At 35.8% G+C, this 20,045-nt stretch overlaps 3 protein-coding genes across 5 annotated transcripts in view; 2 read left to right on the top strand and 1 right to left on the bottom strand.

The window, feature by feature from the left end:
• Positions 1–20,045, bottom strand: part of LOC139973681 (fibrinogen-like protein 1) — a 122,132-nt gene that overhangs the window by 24,412 nt on the left and 77,675 nt on the right. The window contains exon 1 of one of the 3 annotated variants that reach the window (XM_071980513.1): positions 4,512–4,805. The exons of the other annotated variants lie outside the window; for them this stretch is intronic. Within the exon in view, the coding sequence (XP_071836614.1) occupies positions 4,512–4,518 (7 nt within the window). The 5' untranslated portion in view covers positions 4,519–4,805. Of the gene's footprint in view, positions 1–4,511; positions 4,806–20,045 lie in introns of those variants that run through there. 3 annotated transcript variants of the gene reach the window in all.
• LOC139973674 (uncharacterized) lies at positions 1,016–12,354 on the top strand. The gene is made up of 2 exons (XM_071980500.1): positions 1,016–1,454; positions 6,415–12,354. The coding sequence occupies exons 1-2, from the start codon at positions 1,250–1,252 to the stop codon at positions 8,172–8,174; spliced, it is 1,965 nt and encodes a 654-aa protein (XP_071836601.1). The 5' UTR covers positions 1,016–1,249; the 3' UTR covers positions 8,175–12,354.
• LOC139973672 (uncharacterized) overlaps positions 18,153–20,045 on the top strand; it is a 7,654-nt gene continuing 5,761 nt past the window's right edge. The window contains exon 1 of the mRNA XM_071980497.1: positions 18,153–18,409. Within this exon, the coding sequence (XP_071836598.1) occupies positions 18,196–18,409 (214 nt within the window). The 5' untranslated portion in view covers positions 18,153–18,195. The remainder of the gene's footprint in view (positions 18,410–20,045) is intronic.

Here is a 20,045-nt window from a genome sequence, read left to right as displayed (position 1 = left end):
AAAAAACATAATTATGTGACAGATGATTATAAAAGACACTCATGGTCCAGACGCTCCCCTACATATATATCCACAACTGGTACAGACTTTAAGTTGCCTTTTTTATAGGTTCGAATAAGTTGAGAATACTGAAGTATTAAGATACAAAAGTATCTTAATACAATAGTATCTGTACATTAAGATAATGAGATATTTAGATACGATATCTTAATTAATCAATATCTGAACATTACGAAACGTAGCTGACATGTATTGGTACAGTGTGATGCGGATCATCATAGTATGTAAACGACAACAAATTTGGTAACCGTAGTGTTATTCTTCAAGGTTAACTTAGACTTTCCATGTAGCAACACTCTTCAGTTCTGCTGACATTGTCTAGTAGTTGTACTGAACAATGAATTAGACCAGTTTAGCGATAATAATGTTACTACTTCTGTTGCAGCTCAAGAACTACCGCACAGATGTAGTCCAACGTTATTCTGGTCCAATGACTTGTTGGCGAGGCACTGGATCTTAGCGGTTAACTGGCTAGGGAGAGCTCTCTCAGCTTAGTTTAGTCTTTACTTTTGAACAGACCTTTATACTCATGAAATTACAGGCATGAAACTTTCCCAGCAGACTACAGTACATATTTTACGCACAGCCCTTAGACATCATAGTATATATAAAAAATAACAGTATAACACAATGTCTTGAGGGTTCACTTACTTAACACAAACAACACTGACGCCCAGTAACACAAAGATACAGTATAAAAACAGTCCGACATACGAGGGCGACTTTAAAACTTTACAGGAATAATTAATTTCATATCCTCACTCAACAGGGAGTCAGCCCAGGAGAGGAGTGTCGAGTCCCGACTTGCACACGGTTTGCACATTAAGTGAATAAGCAGGCATAATTACAACGCTAGGTAAACATTTACAAATCTGCGCGAAATGATAGCCTGCACAGCTGTTTAAGTAATACATTGTTTCTGTATTGTTATAATCAATAATCCGGCCATTGATATTTGTATTGTTTTACGTTGCGTCGTTAAACGTGCAGTTAACACCTATATCAACCGGTCAATAACTGTAGAATTATAAAACAAATTGCCACAAGCAACTCACAACCTTTATGTATCAGCAACCAACTGTATCAGCCCTGATGACCTGCATCTCGCAATCGAGTTTTAACTGACCACACTGTATGATATACTTGCTTGTAACAGCTAAAACGTTGGTTCACTTTGTATAGGGCTAAAATGGCTGAAAGTCTATCACCGTGTGGTAGTTTAAAGACTTTTATTTGTATTCTAATGTCGCTTTCAATGTTAACAGCTTCGTATTACTTTTCTGGAAAAAATGATGTTACAAAGATTACCAAATTTCGTTATGGGAGCCCACTTAGCAAACCGGACTATGTCGAAATTGTACATGAACACAGATATCACGAACATCTTCAGCTAGGTAAGTGGATCGACAACAACCAGTACGGTAGGATATGTAATTTATGCACTGGATTTTAATCTTAACATTTCACGACTCCTTACTAATGTGACGAGATGACTTTCATCCGCTCACTAAGTGAGGAACTCATTCGACTCCTCGATGTATACTCTACCATGGCGAACTATCGTCATTTCATCCACTGAGTGCCGAATCCAATCGATTGCACATCGAATGCTGCAAACACTGAGTTCGTTGTCCACGGCTCGATCCGAAGCCTCCCGAAGCCTTCGATCATGTACTTGTTATCAGACTGTACAGTCTTTATACAAACACTGCTCAGTTTTGCTATAACTCATGATAAATTATTTTAAAATTTCCGTCAAAATCTATGATGTAATTCTTGAGTATACTCATCCAAGGCTTTGCGGTGGTGTTTGTGATGTTATAGTGGACATATGCAAATTTAATGAGGGGTACGGTAAGTTCTTGTTCGTCACGTTTAGATGTTGAGCGTATTGCTTGCTGCATCATGTTATGTACATGTGTACAATAATCATTCTAGGACACAGTGGTCCACAGAAAAAATATTCAGGGTTAGTGGGAAGGGAAGATTGGCATGGTGGGGTGCACAAGTTTGTTTTAATAACCCGTTAATTATCAAACAAATTAACCCGCTAACTGGTTTGCGTTGAATGAATTTAACCGTTTAATGGTCAAAATTGAATCGTTACGCTTGAGTGTCTTAGGCTGGGTGAAGTATTGTAGAAATTAGAAGCGTTGCAGTTATAACATGGGCCGTCGAGACTTTATATTTTATACCCGATCTAGATTAGATGCGCTCTATATGAGCTGACACGTATGCACTTTCGCTAACAGTTTTTTCGTCCTTTTGTGCAATATACACTATTTTCTGACTTATGGATTTATGGCTTATCATCTATAGTCTGCAATGAAAGTTCATTCACCTAGAACAAACTATTGCCAATATGCAAAATCTGAGTTTCATATCTCTGCAAGAAATTAAGATTCAAAGAAATGAAATAGAATGGCAAAATGAGATCCCATAGCACATAGTGTTCGATGAAGCCCTACAACTGGACGAATATTACTTTTTTCGTCATGACCGTCAATTTTCGGCAAATGGTGGGGTCTCATAACATACGTAGCTAAGGACTGGTCGCCAATTCCTCCGAAAGTGTGTGCCACCCCTTTCCTTGCCAGATATCGAGCTGTTTGCCGTTAAAATACGTCCTCGCTTCTTGCCAAGTGTTTTACAAATGTTACCACAGTAAACGTGTATACTAGACCGTCATCGAACTTTACCCTATAGCTGACAGAGAACTGCGTAACATAGTTCTAGAAATTCAAAAGGATAATCCAAGGTCCCATATAGTCATTGTAGGAGACATCAACAGAGATACCATTCCGTTTCTAGAGACAACGGGATATCGAAATTATGTGGATTTTGTCACAAATCCTCAAGCAAATTCCAAACTCGATGTTATATTAGCGAAAGGCGAATATTACAAGGTTTAACCAGGGCCACCCATCCCAAGCTCAGACCATACCACTGTTCAGGATTTACCAATTTTTATTGAAAAGCATAGAAAAATTCAACCAAGGAAAACGAAATTGAAAGCCGATATATCAAAGGACAAGATTGATATTTAACGAGACGCGTTAGATACCACTGATTGGAAAGTTTTTAGAGAAAGCTCCAATAATATAGACGAACTTACTGAAGTGGTATCATTTTATATTAACTTTGTGAGCGACATGTGTGTTCCAAAGAAGGCAACCCCATTATCAACCCTACTTAAGAATATAATACAGAGAGATATTAACAGACGCGTACATCAGAATAGAACCACTGTTTTTCAGGAAGTAACTGCTGACTCTTAATCTCTGCGGGACTTACTTAGAAACGTACGATCGCCGGACAATGATGAAAAACAAACTGTAAGCAGAGAAATGGCAAATGAACTAAATGTTTATTTCGGATGTTTCAATGATTCCTTATGCTTAGATGTACCCTTGTTTTTGCCTGAACGTACGAATAAAGAAAACTTTAAATTTGAAGTAAAAAATGTTACAAAATGCCTTAAGTCTCCAAAGAATGGCATAGCTGGTGGCTCTGACAATACAGCTTGGTGGGTATATAAATTTTGTACCGATAAACTATCGGATATTTTTACAACTATTTTCAATAAATGTACAGCACAATGTGAGATACCAGCCCCTATACCCAAAGTGTCAACTCCACGATCGGTAAATGATTTTAGACCAATTGATTTTGCCTGTATAAGTTTTAATTGTATGCAGAAATTGATCGTGCCTCAAATAACCCAAGCTATTGATCAATACGGAGATAGCAATCGATTTGCTTATATGAAGGGGTTGTCATGTACCGATACTACTATATCTAAGGTCCTATTTCTTGATTTTGCCAGTGCTTTTAACACGGTTCTTCCAAATCGTTTAATCCAGGACATGCAAGGGTTCGTTGAAGAGCCATAGTTGTTACATTGGATATCAAATTTTATGAATGGCTGGTTTGACGGAAAAATCGAAAATAAGTGTTGGTGTCCCTCAAGCCGGTCCTCTGTCTTCTATACTGTTCACAATATATACTGACGAAATACGATCTACTTCTAAATGCACTGTGGTGAAATATGCTGATGACACTGCTATAGTGTGCAATGTATCAAAGCGAACGCATCAGACTGTCCAAGCAAGTTATAAAACTGATGTATCAAGTATTGTAGATCAGTGTGATGGGAAGAATCTAAGACTAAATTCAAAGAAATCTAAGGAAATGGTTTTTGAGAATATAAATATAAAACATGAAGGTCCCGTATCATGTAAGTTAACTAAAATCTCAATTAAAGATGCGGAAGTAGAACGCACTCATCATACAGTATATCTAGGTGTTTGTATTGATGACAAAAACTAAGTTTCACTGGTCATATAAGCAGAATACTGAAACGGGTGTACTTCATAGTCTCAACTCTATCGTATATAGTTCCATATTTTCATGTTGATGTAAAAAAAGAGTTTTTACTGCCAATATCTTACCACACATAATATATGCTGTTTCTGCTTGGTATCACATTTTACTAATAAAAGATAATAAGAGAATTATTACTTTTTTAAAGTATTTTTCTAGAATTTTTACTATAGATTTTAACTTTCTTATGAGTACTGTTAACAATGCTGCTAAATTTGAGTTCATTAGAAGTGTAATTGCATACAGAGAAATGACAGACATTCTTTGCATACAGAACTTAACTCTCTACATCGAGAGACTACTAGGTATAGTTTGAGAAACGAAGCAATAACACCAAATTCAGAATTAATGTATATAGAAATAGTTTTATTTATCCTGCAGCTGTTTATTTACAAAATGGTAATCTAGATAAGTTATTGTAGACAGCTGCACTTGTACGTTTTGTATATATATATATATATATATATATATATATATATATATACATATATATATATATATATATACATATACATATATATATACATACATATATATATATTTATATATATATATATAAATAAATATATATATATATATATATATATATATATATATATATATATATATATATATATATATATATATACTGCTCACAACCAAACATCACGACAGAAATGTCATTTCCGTCAAGCAGAATAACATTTTGTGCAAATAATATATAGTATATAACAGTTGCCAAGGAAACCGTGGCACGTTCTCAATACAAATGAAACAGGAAGAACATACACTTGAGGTAACGATATTAATGTTAATATCTGTTTGTAACATTTCACATTTGTCTTGCAATACTCTTTGTTTCATGCCATTTAAAAGTAAGACTTACATGATGACTGGAGCAAAATGTTGTAGACAAAATTTACATTCGAAATACCCGCTAAGTCATTAGAAAGCATGTTTAAAACTATTAACAGGAATACACAAGTTGTAATTAATTTTGTCAAGGACCAGTTTCCAAGAATACATAAATTGAGTTTATCGATAACCCAAGATATACCACAAAGTGTATACTGACTAAAACCTTCAACCAAAAGTCTCCAAGGAATGCTATGTAAGCAATCCAAATGCACAGAGGAACCCTTTAAATTCACAAGACAGCGACTAATCAAAATTTATCTTTAAACCTGAAATACATTTAAAACTTAAATGTTGAAGGAGGCTGCAGAAGATACCATCATCACTTTGAATATAGATAGTGGTATCTGCAGCATATATACTGAACGAGCCCTACAATTCTAATTTCCAATACAAATTCATCGGGTTCTTTCATTGGCAGGGTCTACTCATTATATTAAAAGATTTAGCAATTCAAAAACAGAATGAATAGATCAAGGGAGACAATGGGTATCCCTGTCCTAGAGCCAACAAAGATTTAAAGGGGGCCTAGATTAAACAGACAACGGACAAAATGAACAGCGAAAGGTTGCAAAACCAGTGACAGTAGGACGAGGTCGTCCCCACTTCCCGGCCCCATCCTAAACAAATATCACGCCGTATATATAAACTGATAAATATTTTTGATTATGATATGATCTGTTCGTATTCTTGTTTGTATGTATGGATGTATGTATGTATGTATTTTAGATCCTCCCGCTAGCAGGAACTCGCGAAGAAGCCATCAGTGGCTTATCAAAGCCGTAAGCTGACCGAAGTCAGTCTCTTAGATTCATATTTTAACGTCCATTATTATGAATAGTCAATTTTCAATTGGATTCATGAAAGCTTTTGTTTAAACGTTCTTAAAACTTTGTTTAGTCATGATTTTATTTCATACATATATGGACAGGATACATGATTCAGCCCTGCCTGATGTGTTGATCTCAATTTTTTTCGCTTTTACAGTAGACATATGTCTCTTCTGTTGAAACAGTATCAACTGTGCTTTTTTAATTTCTAATTTTGTCATCTCTTTACCTTGTTTTTGTTTTCCAGATCAGGCCGAGTCACGTCCTAGTCCTACTACACAAATACAGGATGATACTAGAGAGAGATCAAATATCCCCCTTGCCAATTTATCATTCCTACAAGACAATGATGCATCATTTGCAGGGAACAGGCCCAACGTCTTGTCGAGGAACCGATCCAAGTGTTCTTCGACACCGAATGTCGGACCGATACGTAGACATACACCTATTGTTACGGGCACGAGTGCAAAAAGCAAATGTTTAGTCTTTGGAGACGGACTTGTACGAGCTTCTGTTGGAATCGAAGCCAAACTTACGATACAAGTTGATTCATCAATGAATGAAGCCTTTCATAAAAAGTATTTCTTCAGTGTTTTGGCGGTTGGAGAAAAGCATATCTTTGCTGTAGCACCCACAAATGTTAGTAGAACAGATACCTTGGAAATACATTTTAGTTATATACCAACTCTGCCAGGTATTTTTGATTTATATGTCGAGGAAATTTCTCGGTCAAGCCAGAAACAACTTCCCGGAAGCCCATTTAAATTGTTTATTGATGGACCAGCAGTTAGTGACAGTGATAGACGAGAAGAATCCGACAAGCTTCCATCTTGTCAGTCTATCCCACAATACGACCCATCCTGGTCAGAGGGGGACTGGGTAACACGAGACCTTGCTGGGAATGAACGTGGAACGTTGAGGAGTGGTTGGGTGCTTCAACCCAAGCGATGCAGTTTTGATATATTCACGACAGATGACCTCGTAAGAGCTTCGACGTCATCAGTGCCGAGGACCATCGTCGTTCTTGGAAGATCTACCGAGAGGGGTATATTTTTATCTTTAGTAGATCTGGCGCTCAGGAAGACAGAGAAGACCAGTCTCCAAGATTCAATTCTGTGGAGATGCTGGGGTATGGAGGAAGCTCGAGTCGGTAGTTTAAGATTTATCTATCAGGATTTTAGAATTGAAGGCGCTAGTATGAACGAAATGAATGATACCAAACATGTTAATATTACATGCCACAATGACAAAAAAGTAAGCGCCAACAACGACTTCTTCGGGGACGCAATTGGCTATTTTAAAGAAACTTTATTCACGGAAAGAATTCAACCGGATGTTGTAATTATGGTCATGTTAAATGCTCTTCAGTTAAAATTACTAGCGGAAACAATTCCAGAATCCTGGAATGGAATGTTTTACGCATTGAATGGTTTTAAAGCTCACGAGGGCTCACTTTATACTCCAGATGGAAGACAAGCTAGTATGGACGAAGCGAAAGCGTTTCCTACTTTCCATAAAAGCATAAGGACGTTGGACGGCTTTGCGTTAGCAACACCTTGGAGACACACAACTGAAGGTGCACCCTTCATAATGAAATCGATGCACTGGCACCGACCGTGCAGCGACATGAACGGAAATGTTCGGGTATGTGGTGATCCTACTGAAATGATTGCTCAAATTCTACTCGGTAAGGCACTCGCACCTGATGGAAAGAACGTTTGGCTTACTTCGCTGGAAACGTGCGAACCTACAAATGGAAACCTTGATAGAAAGATGACCCTTTGCCACGACTGTCCACATTCTCTGTTTCCTTGGCATATCAAAAGAGTTCCAAATTTAAAGTGTACTACATTAACAGGACTACTGCCAAACATAGCCAAGCAGGATCAACAAGCATGGAATGGGTCACTTTGCCCAATCGACTGTATGCGGACAGATCCAGTTGGAAAGTATGAAACTCAGTCAGGAAGCGTAGATGTGAGAATCTGCACAATATTGAAAGTATGAAAAGATTCTCATAAAACTGAAATAACCATTGTGGGCGCTGAATTACAGTAGCCATGGCCTGTCCAAAACAGCGAGATCTTCGAGGGAACACGTGTGTGTGTGGGGGAGGGGGAGGGGGGTCTTCGCGGAAACTAGGAAGCCGTTCCATGGACACTAACGAAAATGACAGTGATTCGTTCGATCAAGAAGATTTTTTTTATATACAATGATTCGTTTATATAGAGTGAAGTTAAGTTATAAGTTCGGCAGACATTACGAAAAGTCGTCTTCAGAAACATTCTTTCCTGTGTATTAGTTTAATCCAAATGTATGCATACAAAATAAAACTTTAAATATAAGAAATCTTTCCAAAGGAATTGATGTATCTTTAGAATAATATCTTTTTTTTTCATATACCAAGGTCAGTTGATGATAGTATGATTTTTGAGTTACAGGGAAAGCAAAACAACGACTTTAAAGTGCCCTCAACTAAAATAATCAGACCTTCCTCAAAATTAGCTACATTTTTAACACCCACGGTCGCAAAATCCTTCGTTCGCCCTATGTATAGATAACTGCACGTACATACAGTATATATTAGGTCAATATACGTGCAACGATATAAGAATATATAACAACGATATAGTTATTCAGATTGTGAATGGTAAACTGTAAGGATATTATTAAGTTGCGGGTGGTATTTCGCTCTCTCAAAGTCTTATTTATGAATACCGGGTAATGACTTAATTATCAGAGATATAACCTCGCATTTTACAGAAAACAAATTTATTTCAGTAGAACGACGACCGGAGAAAAAAGTAATAGCATCTAGTATGACTATAATGATTAATATACCAGATCTGATGTTTTATTATATAGAAGTGTTTATCTTGAGCTGTTTAAAGAGACAACTTGCTGAATTTGCGAGAATAAAGTGGGCTTAAAGTGAGGAGTTCTTCCCTCTTTCTAGAAAACAAAGGTAGAGGGTATAGTGGAAATGTGAAGGTAGAAGGTATACAGGACAGTGAAAATGTGGTCATTTTTCATCATCTTAAATGAACAGTGTAGGCAATTCGAACATTTCGAATATTTCCGCTAAAGAAAAGTTTTACTTCTGAAGAAGAAGTGCTTAATGAGAGCAATGTGTGTATGGATGGGGGGGGGGGGGGGGCGCTGAGTGGTTCACAGATTTAACAAAAAATGTTAATAGCGCCACTGACTTCCAAGCAAGTTACCCGGTAAATTCCGCGACAACGGAGGTTACCCTTTAAGTAAAGCCCTTATGGACGGTAAAGACAAATGAAAATGCCACAGAATGAAAGGAAAGGAAAGTGACATTGACAAATCATGTTATTCTCCTGTAATTGGTGTTAATGGTGTAGTTGTCTAGTTATGAACTACCACCGCAATGAAAAGTATTGTTCTAACGTTCTAGGAAAGGGTACGAATATTAAAATTAAGTAATTGCTCAGTCCCTGTAACTATATGATCATGAACATGGCACGTCACGTGAGTATCATGCACCATGGAGCTACAAGAATATTCAATTTAACAGGAACAGGTCTGCATTTCATGGCTATGTCTCGGTATTATTTCCACGTATAATGACGTGAATTCGGATCCTTACCCGTAATCCCCTAGCAGGCATGTTATCATGTCTGTTATACTATTAAATGTATCAAACTAGTTCGGTAAGTCCAAAGTTTTAGAAGTTATACTGTACGTCATCTTCGTTTACTGTTGACTCGGGTTGCTGTACCCTAAGCAAATAAGCCTAACGCAGTAAGATAGTAACAAGTTCTACACTATATATATATATATATATATATATATATATGGTCAATTCCATGGTGACTCGCGTGACATTTTTACTAAAATTCCTCTCTATTTGATATCATTAAACAAATAAAGAAGTTACCTGGGAGAAAAGCATGCATGTAGTCAGTGAAGTACGCCTTAATGCTTACAACAGTAAAAAAAAAATATTTATACCTCAAGTATTGGGGGTGAAATTGGCGAAAAACTAAACGTGACTCGCGTGACAGTTACTATTAGCAAAAATCAGAATGCACACACAAATGTTCGATTTCTCATGTCTTATTAAAATATTTCCAATCACTTTTTATAATCATACCGAAGTTGAAAAACACCTCTACCTCAGTTGCTATGCAACTTTGAAAAAATGTTGTAACGCATGAAAATAATGATGAAGATGTATTGTGACTCGCGTGACAAGAAAACGTGACTCGCGTGACAAGTTCACTTTTCGAATAGTTCTAGACCAAATGCAGTAGTGAATCAAAGGTATAGATCTTGCCTAGTGAAATAAAACATTCATTGGTGTAGAAAGTGTCCAAAAGGTACTTCCCTTGGGAATGTCCAGATGATATTAATGTCCCCGAGTTACTTTCATGACTGCAGACAGTAGGTGATATAATTTACGGGTAGTACAGTTGTTCAGGCAATATATCTTGTCAATTAATATTTATAACAATATTTAGTCTGTTAAATTGAAGTCACTCATTTGAAAGTTATAGAAGAAACAGAACTATCAAAATGTGATTCAAATTACCATTCTTATTTGTCATATTTGAATAAACCAAAAGTGTAATATTGAGAAGATACATTCGATCATAGGATTTTGGGAATGATTGAGCAGTTAAAACCTTAAGGTTGTCAAGTCATAGCACATGGCATTGCCAGATACTAATATAGATTATGTTTTTGTATATATTACTAAAAAATCAATGACATGTGCTAACTTTCCAAATGTGGTGATAAAATAGGCATTATATTGCGAATAAATATTCATGATTTTAAATTCTGATATTTCAAATGAAATTATTATAATTAGTTGCATTATGTGTGCACATATTATTCAAGTTGCCTAATTAAAGGGGAATTCATATATGATATCTTTAATCAGTGATTCATTCATCAAACTATAACATCCCTGTAATTTTCACACAGTAAATAGGTAGAAACACTATCTTGATTTGACGTGAATTGCGTGACGTGACTCGCGTGACATTCGTGAAGGGCGATTTTCTGCAAAATTTGAATATCTTCTGAAAAGGAAAATTCAGTAATCCTTTTGGTATTTATGTGAAGACTTGATATTCATTATTTGGAGTAAAACTTTTGTGCAGGCAAGAAGAAAAAAACAAAAACAGTCAATTTTGTAACTCACGTGACAGTAAATCGAGGGTGTTTACTGTTTTCAATTTACCACTGTTGTCTAATGCCTTGATGTCAAAATAAAATTGAAGCTATTAAGTGAGCACTATGCTATAGCAAATATAATTAGTCCAATACACAGTAAAAAGGTAGAAACACTATCTTGAATTGACGTGACTCGCGTGACGTGACTCGCGTGACATTCGTAAAGGGTAATTTTCCGCAAAATTTGAATATCTTCTGGAAAGGAAAATTCAGTAATCCTTTTGGTATCTATGTGAAGACTTGATATTCATTATTTGGAGTAAAAGTCTTGTGCAGGCAAGGAGAAAAAAAAAAAACAGTAAATTTTGTGACTCGCGTGACAGTAAATCGAGGGTGTTTTCAATTCACCACTATTGTCTAATGCCTTGATGTCAAAAAAAAAAATTGAAGCTTTTAAGTGAGCACTATGCTATAGCAAATATAATTAGTCCATAAAACTGATGATACCTATGATTACTATGTACAAATCTGCACAAAATGAAATTTCACTGTATTTTTCATAATTTAGTTACTACGGGAACCATTTGTTATTACCGACCCCATAATCAAACAAATAATGTTTCGGGGGTGAAAAAAATATTTTTAGTAACTACAAGTATTCTATTTATTGGAAACTTATACAATTTTAATGTACAATGATTTTAAATTTCTTGGTATGATGTTGACCTTATCATGGAATTGACCATATATATATATATATATATATATATATATATATATATATATATATATATATATATATATATATATACCTGTTAATACCTGTTACAATTTCAACTGGTTTTAACCGGAACCAACAGGGACTAACAGGTACCTGTTAACGACAACTGGTTTTAACAGGTATTGTGACCAAAACCAGTTTATACCAGTTAATTACCTGTTGCAACAGGTAAATTACCTGTAAGCTGTAACAGGTACCAATTGGTTTTAACAGGTACCTGTTAAACCAGTTGCTTTCAACAGGTAAAATACCTGTTGAAAACAACTGGTTTAACAGGTACCTGTTGAAACAACTGGTTTAACAGGTACCTGTTGAAAACAACTGGTTTAACAGGTACCTGTTACACCAGTTGCATTCAACAGGTACCAGTTGGTTTTAACAGGCATCTGTTAAACCAGTTGCTTTTAACAAATACAGGTACCAGTTGCTCTAAGCAGGTACCTGTTAACATGTAGTGAACAACAGGTACCTGTCTTGTTGAAACCGGTACATTTTCGACTACTCCGTGTTTATTGGATCATAACTGGTGTACATTATGTACTTGAACTTACACAATTTCAACTTGCAAAACACAAATTGAATCATTGCTAGAGGCTAGAACAGGACATGGCTTGACAAAAGTAGGTACCGGGTAATATGGGGCTACAATGACACAAACAAATAGTAAACTTTAATAAAACGAGGGTGCGCTATTGTTATGGGTTGTGAACAAGACAACATCTTGTTCTGTCCTCAAGATAAAATCATTTTGTTGGATGTCTATCCCATTGACTCATTGCAGGGCACCATAGTCGAAGCATGTTGGTTTGTTCAAGCTTTGAGGTGGGGGGGGGGCTCAAATTTCTGTCTCCACTTTAAGGCACATAATGGTGGATCACCGTTGTCAGGGAAGGTGTATGAGGGGAAGGGGGCTTGAAAATTTTTGTTTCTCAAAAAGGGCTTATATGCAAAATGATGCAATTATTTCCTTTTTTTTGCTCCCTTCGTTTTTTTTCACCGTCGGACATCACGTCCCCAAAATTTTTTGTGGAGGTACTCTTTCCCCTGCCCCCCCTTCCCCACCCTCGCTGGCTTTGCCACTGCAAAGATGTGGTATAACATATGTCTGATCACTGAATTGTTTATTCTATTTGGTACATTAAGGTAAAATGAAAAATTCACATATTAAATTTATGAGAGAGTTCTTCCAGATAGTATATGAATACGTAGCATACACATACATCAAAAGATTGAGACGAGCTCGCATCTATATTTAGATCAGTGATGCACAGTTTAAGAAAGTAAGACGCATATTGCCAAGTCAAGATCAAGATAAAAATAATTAATGTTTAAATTGTATTATGATTTAATCCTTTCTTATTTACTGTTGTTTTGAATTTTTGATATAAATTAAGGATATTTGTAATTTTCAGTGACATAAAACTCTCAAATTGGGAGGCCAAAGACAATTTTTCAATTTTTTTGATAATCACATTTTGTACGAGGTTTGTTGAACTTTGACTTCAACACCATATTCAATTTCGAAACCGAGGAGCAACGGCAGCTTGCATTGCACAGTGTAAGCATTGCCTGGCATGGTTTAATACGATCACTCTTTCAAGTCTTTCAACTGTTAATCACCCAAGAAGATCTATAAAAGAATGGAAGTATTAACCGCCACCATCGGCCTGTTGTTCCTTAAACTTGGAGGTAAAACTAACGTTAATTGTTAGGCCACTGGCACAAAGTAGTGTTATGGTTAGTGTTACGCTAAGCAATATTTGTGACGTTGTTAGGCTAGCGTTTCGCAATACACAAGTGCAATGACAGTGAGTAGCCTAGGTTTTCTATTGAGTACTGCAGTGCATTCTCAACACTAAACTGTGCATTCTAAACACCAGATAACAATGTGTTATGTGTGTATTGGGCTAGATTGAACAGTCGCACATAATCTTCTAAATTATTTCCAAACAAATGCTGGGACTGAGTTCCAATAGTTTACTTGAAGCTTAGGTCTACACTCATTTGGTAATGATTTCTTGAATTTCCCATGTGAATCTAAATGGGTAGGCTATGTGATATTGAATAAAGCAAGGCTAGACCTTCAAACTTACTGTCACAGTAGGCTGAACAAATTATGTTGGTTAGTCACCGGTATTATATACTTTAGTACTACTACTACTAGTAAGACTAAAAAAACGACTGAAAGACAAACTAACTTAGTGTGACAAAGAACTGTTTCTTCTCTAGCCTAGGTCTAAATAGACTTGTGAAGTGAGCAAGCAAAATAACAACTTAAAAAAATTAGGCCTATAAATAAGTTGGCTCAGTGCATTTGTGTTTCTAAAATTTTGTATTTTTAGATCTTAAAAACAAACAAAGATTTAGCCCATGTTTTATTATCTCTGTAGTCTGGGCATTTGATTCTGGTTGCAATGATGATGACACTCTGGTTCAAATGTTCAGCTTTATTTAGTCTGCTTCAAACTTTGGGATTCTTTTTTGAGACTATTGTGGAAGCAAATCTCACATCACTTTGTGGTGACAACTTTTTATTTTTTTTTCAAATGATGACTACTGCTGCTTTGCTATTTCCTTTTTCCAGGAAGAATTAAAAAACCAAATATCCAGGTGAGGTTTCCTGTGATGTACGACACCAGTGTGAAGGCAACAACAGAAGAGGAGAACGTATATGGCTTAAAGACATAATGGTGTAAGATGATATTGTACCCCTTGCAGGACGAAAGAGTTTATCCGAGAGTCCAAAAAGCAAAGGAACAAGTGACATAGAGAAAAAAGATGGAAGGGTGAGTTTAACTATTGTACCCAAATGTGTAATGATATTATTTAGATACTTTTCATAACCTGTTTATATATAAAATAAAAAAAACAGTCTGGTACATCATTTACGTACAAGCGTCATAAGTTTGGCCAATTTAATACTGATTTGGGATAATTATAAACATGGTTATTAAGCTTTAAAAAATAACTTGGTGTTATAGTGCAAAAGCTAGTAAATATTTGATAAAGCTGCTATTCCTGGCTTATAATTTGAGGGACCTAGATTTAAATGTTTACCTCCCAATATGTTGATATAAAATTTTAATGTAAATGTATGTTTATGATAATGTGAGTTATCATGTGCTATATCTGTATATATACTTACAGGTATATCATACTTTCTGTTCACAGGTCAATATTGGTGCAGATTTTGGGCTTCCTGAAGACAAGTGGGAGGCCATTTGTAGTTAAGAGAAATACTCTATGTTCGTGAAGACTTTACTTGTGTCGATTTGGGGTACCAACACTTTGAAAACGAAAGTCGTTGGAAATGCTTGCACAAGATTCAACAGTGACAGAGATGCAAAACCGCTGTTGTCTCCCGTGAAGGTTAATGCTATGGAAGGTTAGTCATTATGAAAAGCTTTCAAACAAGTAACCATTTATATTACAAGCTCATGACTTAGTACACAAGTGTACAATATAATTTACTGAATAAGCTGTTTTTCAGGAGTAAGTAATTTTTAACACTGACAGAACTATATATCAGTAGGATTATGCATTCCAGTATCATGTTAACAACTGATATCATTTTGGTTGGTTCTTTATTGCCTTTGAGTTCTGACAGGAAGCCTACAATGAAACTACCATAGTGGTGTAGTTTTTCCAACCAAAAGATTGAGCAAACCCAAATTGTAAACCAAAAGAATGTTCTTGGTTAGACTGTGATTGCTAGTCCATTCAGGTTGGATACCAACAGAGATAAATATCGTGAGACATTCTAAACATGAAAGCACTCATCTAGCAACGCAAGAGAGTTTGTTAAGTTTTAGGACCACACTGTTATTGTTAATCATGATAAGTCAATTCTTAAGTGTTCATACGCTTTGTTTCTTGCAGCACAATTCGTGGAACGTTTGAAAGAAAGCTGCAATTTACTGAGGAAGCTGCAAGGTTCAGCAAATACATATCCGAGAAGCTGACATCAATCGTAAAACAAAGAAGGCCTTAAAACATTAGTATCATATTTTTTTTTTCAATGGTTATTGCTTACCATTAAACAGTCTTTAGTTTTATTCAAACTGACAGCATATTGCTGTCACTGACAAGTTAACTTTTCAGAGGAATTTTTCCATACAAGACAGTTCTTTTTTCAAAGTAGGATTTAAACCCATATTTATTATTATGTTTTTAACAGTTATTGTTTACCATTATATGGTATTTAGTTTTTTAATTAAATTCAGGAAATGGAAAGTATGTTGCTGTCAATGACAACTTAAGTTTTCAATGGAGATCTTCTGGACAGTTTTTTCTTGAAAGTGGTTTAACCAACACTATTATAGACTGATGTTGACTTTTACTTGGCAAAGTCATCTTTCCGCTTTTGCCTTTTTTTTTTAAATTAACATTTCTAGTAATCAGTATGTACAAATGCCATTAAACAGTATTCAGATTTTTATTCAAACTCCAAAGAAACAGTATATTGTCGTCACATATGTGTTCAGTATAAATATGCATTACAAATGCTTTACATGCTCTGTAGGTAAATATTGTGTTTTAAGATCTGATTGGTAGCCAAGTTAAGAATGAATTCCTTTCAAAAGGTTACTGTCTGACAGCGATTATTATTGTCTGCCTAGCAGGCAGAATTGCAGACTTCATAGTTTCGTAATGCTAACTCTTGAATAACTTTTATCTATTCAGCTGTAACTTTTATTTTGATATAATGATTGATAAAAAATTAACCTTTATATTGTTTTAACAGATAGAGTTTCCTTTCTTACTTGCCACAGCAATACATGAAGTCATTGTTTTAATGAACATATTTAGTTGGTATTTCATAATATATGTAAGTTTTTAATGTGTAATATGAAAGTGTTTACTTCAGAAGTTTGCTTTCTTGTTAGACTCCAAATTTATGTTTTCTTTTTCATTGCCCTCAACTTTGCATTATTGTGCAGTACTATACTTTTGCCATTCATGTTTGATCCATTAACTTGTCTTAACTTTATTAGAATAAAATGATATTTTCAGATTTTTGTTATCAGTGATTTTTACTCCATCTGCTGGAAGTTCTCCCTCGCCTTAACTTGCTTGTAAAGTGTTAGACCTACATCATGTGCAACTGTAAAGAGTAATTTTAACCTGTTGAAATTCATCGCCACCTGTTTTCACCAGATAACTTGTTGTAAACAATTGAACCTGTGGAAAATCCTACTGTTATAACCAGCTTAAAACCTTTCATACATGTTCTTACCTGTTGAAACGTTTTCAATACCAGTAAAGACATGTTGAAAACAGAACCAGTTAAAACCTGTTACCCCTGTTGAAAACCGTTGAAACCAGTTCATACAGTATGTTATTACCAGTTAATAGCTGTTACCCCTGTTGAAAACAGTTGAAACCTGTTATTACCAGTTAATACCTGTTTATGCCAGTTAAAAACTGTTTTGCCTGTTGAAACTTGTTGAAAACAGTTGAAACCTGTTAATACCAGTTAAAACTGTTATGCCTGTTAAAATCAATTGAAACCTGTTATTACCAATTAATACCTGTTAATACCAGCTAAAGCTGCTGTGCCTGTTCAAACCTGTTGAAAACAGTTGAAACCTGTTAATACCAGTTAATACCTGTTAATACCAGTTAAAAACTGTTATGCCTGTTGAAAACAGTTGACACCTGTTAATACCATTTAATACCTGTCAATACCAGTTAACACCCGTTAATACCATTTAATACCTGTCACCAAATACCAGTTGCAACAGGTACCTGTTAAAACCAGTTCAACAGGTATTATATATATATATATATATATATAGAGAGAGAGAGAGAGAGAGAGAGAGAGTAAGGCAAAATATGTCACCAAAAACAGAACTAGTATTGTTTGATACAGGTGACAAACGCCTACAGTGGAATTACGACCTTTCTCACCGGTGTCGAACCTTCTATATATACATGTTTGCCGAACGCACAGTGTGCAAATGCATGCAGGCAAACCTATTGTGTTGTTTTCTTTGCCAATCATCGGTGCGGGCATTTGATTGTTTAGACAAAAGGAGCTGTGCATATCAAGTATAATATGCTTGCTTGTGACAGCTAAAACGTTGGTTCACTTTGTATATGGCTAAAATGGCTGAAAGTCTATCACCGTGTGGTAGTTTAAAGACTTTTATTTGTATTCTAATGTCGCTTTCAATGTTAACAGCTTCGTATTACTTTTCTGGAAAAATTGATGTTACCAAGATTACCAAATTTCGTTATGGGCGCCCAATTAGCAAACCGGACTATGTCAGAATTGTACATGAACACAGATATCACGAACATCTTCAGCTAGGTAAGTGGATCGACAACAGCCAGTACGGTAGGATATGTAATTTATGCACTGGATTTTAATCTTAACATTTCACCACTCCTTACCAATGTGACGAGATGACTTTCATCCGCTCACTAAGTGAGGAACACATTCGACTCCTCCATGTATTCTCTACCATGGCGAACTATCGTCATTTCAGCCACTGAGTGCCGAATTCAATCGATTGCAAATCGAATGCTTCGAACACTGAGTTCGTTGCCCACGGCTCGATCCGAAGCCTCCCGAAGCCTTCGATCATATACTTGTTATCAGACTGTACAGCCTTTATACAAACACTGCTCAGTTTTTTCTAACTCATGATAAATTATTTTAAAATTTCCATCAAAATCTATAATGTAATTCTTGAGTATACTCATCCAAGGCTTTGTGGTGGTGTTTGTGATGTTATAGTGGACATATGCACATTTAATGAGGGGTACGGTAAGTTCTTGTTCGTGGCATTTAGATGTTGAGCGTATTGCTTGCTGCATCATGTTATGTACATGTGTACAATAATCATTCTAGGACACAGTGGTCAACAGAAAAAATATTCAGGGTTAGTGGGAAGGGGAGATTGGCATGGTGGGGTGCACAATTTTGTTTTAATAACCCGTTAATTATCAAACAAATTAACCCTCTAACTGGTTTGCGTTGAATGAATTTAACCGTTTAATGGTCAAAATTGAATCGTTACGCTTGAGTGTCTTGGGCTGGGTGAAGTATTGTAGAAATTAGAAGCGTTGCAGTTATAACATGGGCCGTCGAGACTTTATTTATATTTTATACCCGATCTAGATTAGATGCGCTCTATATGAGCTGACACGTATGCACTTTCGCTAACAGTTTTTTCGTCCTTTTGTGCAATATATACTATTATCTGATTTATGGATTTATGGCTTATCATCTATAGTCTGCAAGGAAAGTTCATTCACCTAGAACAAACTATTGCCAATATGCAAAATCTGAGTTTCATATCTCTGCAAGAAATTAAGATTCAAAGAAATGAAATAGAATGGCAAAATGAGATCCAATAGCACATAGTGCTCGATGAAGCCCTACAACTGGACGATTATTACTTTATTCGTCAAGACCGTCAATTTTCGGCAAAAGGTGGAGGTCTTATAACATACATAGCTAAGGACTGGTCGCCAATTCCTCTGAAAGTGTGTGCCACCCCTTTCCTTGCCAGATATCGAGCTGTTTGCCGTTAAAATACGTCCTCGCTTCTTGCCAAGTGTTTTTACAAATGTTACCATAGTAAACGTGTATACTAGACCGTCATCGAACTTTACCCTATAGCTGACAGAGAACTGCGTAACATAGTTCTAGAAATTCAAAAGGATAATCCAAGGTTCCATATAGTCATTGTAGGAGAAATCAACAGAGATACCAGTCCGTTTCTAGAGACAATGGGATATCGAAATTATATGGATTTTGTCACAAATCCTCAAGCAAATTCCAAACTCGATGCTATATTAGCGAAAGGCGAATATTACAAGGTTTAACCATGCAGGGCCAACCATCCCAAGCTCAGACCATACCACTGTTCAAGATTTACCAATTTTTTATTGAAAAGCATTGAAAAAGTCAAGCAAGGAAAACGAAATTGAAAGCTGAT

This window comes from Apostichopus japonicus, chromosome 9 (genome assembly GCF_037975245.1).
Source record: "Apostichopus japonicus isolate 1M-3 chromosome 9, ASM3797524v1, whole genome shotgun sequence".
NCBI classification, from domain to species: Eukaryota; Metazoa; Echinodermata; class Holothuroidea; order Aspidochirotida; family Stichopodidae; genus Apostichopus; species Apostichopus japonicus.
This window is presented reverse-complemented; position numbering and strand designations above follow the sequence as displayed.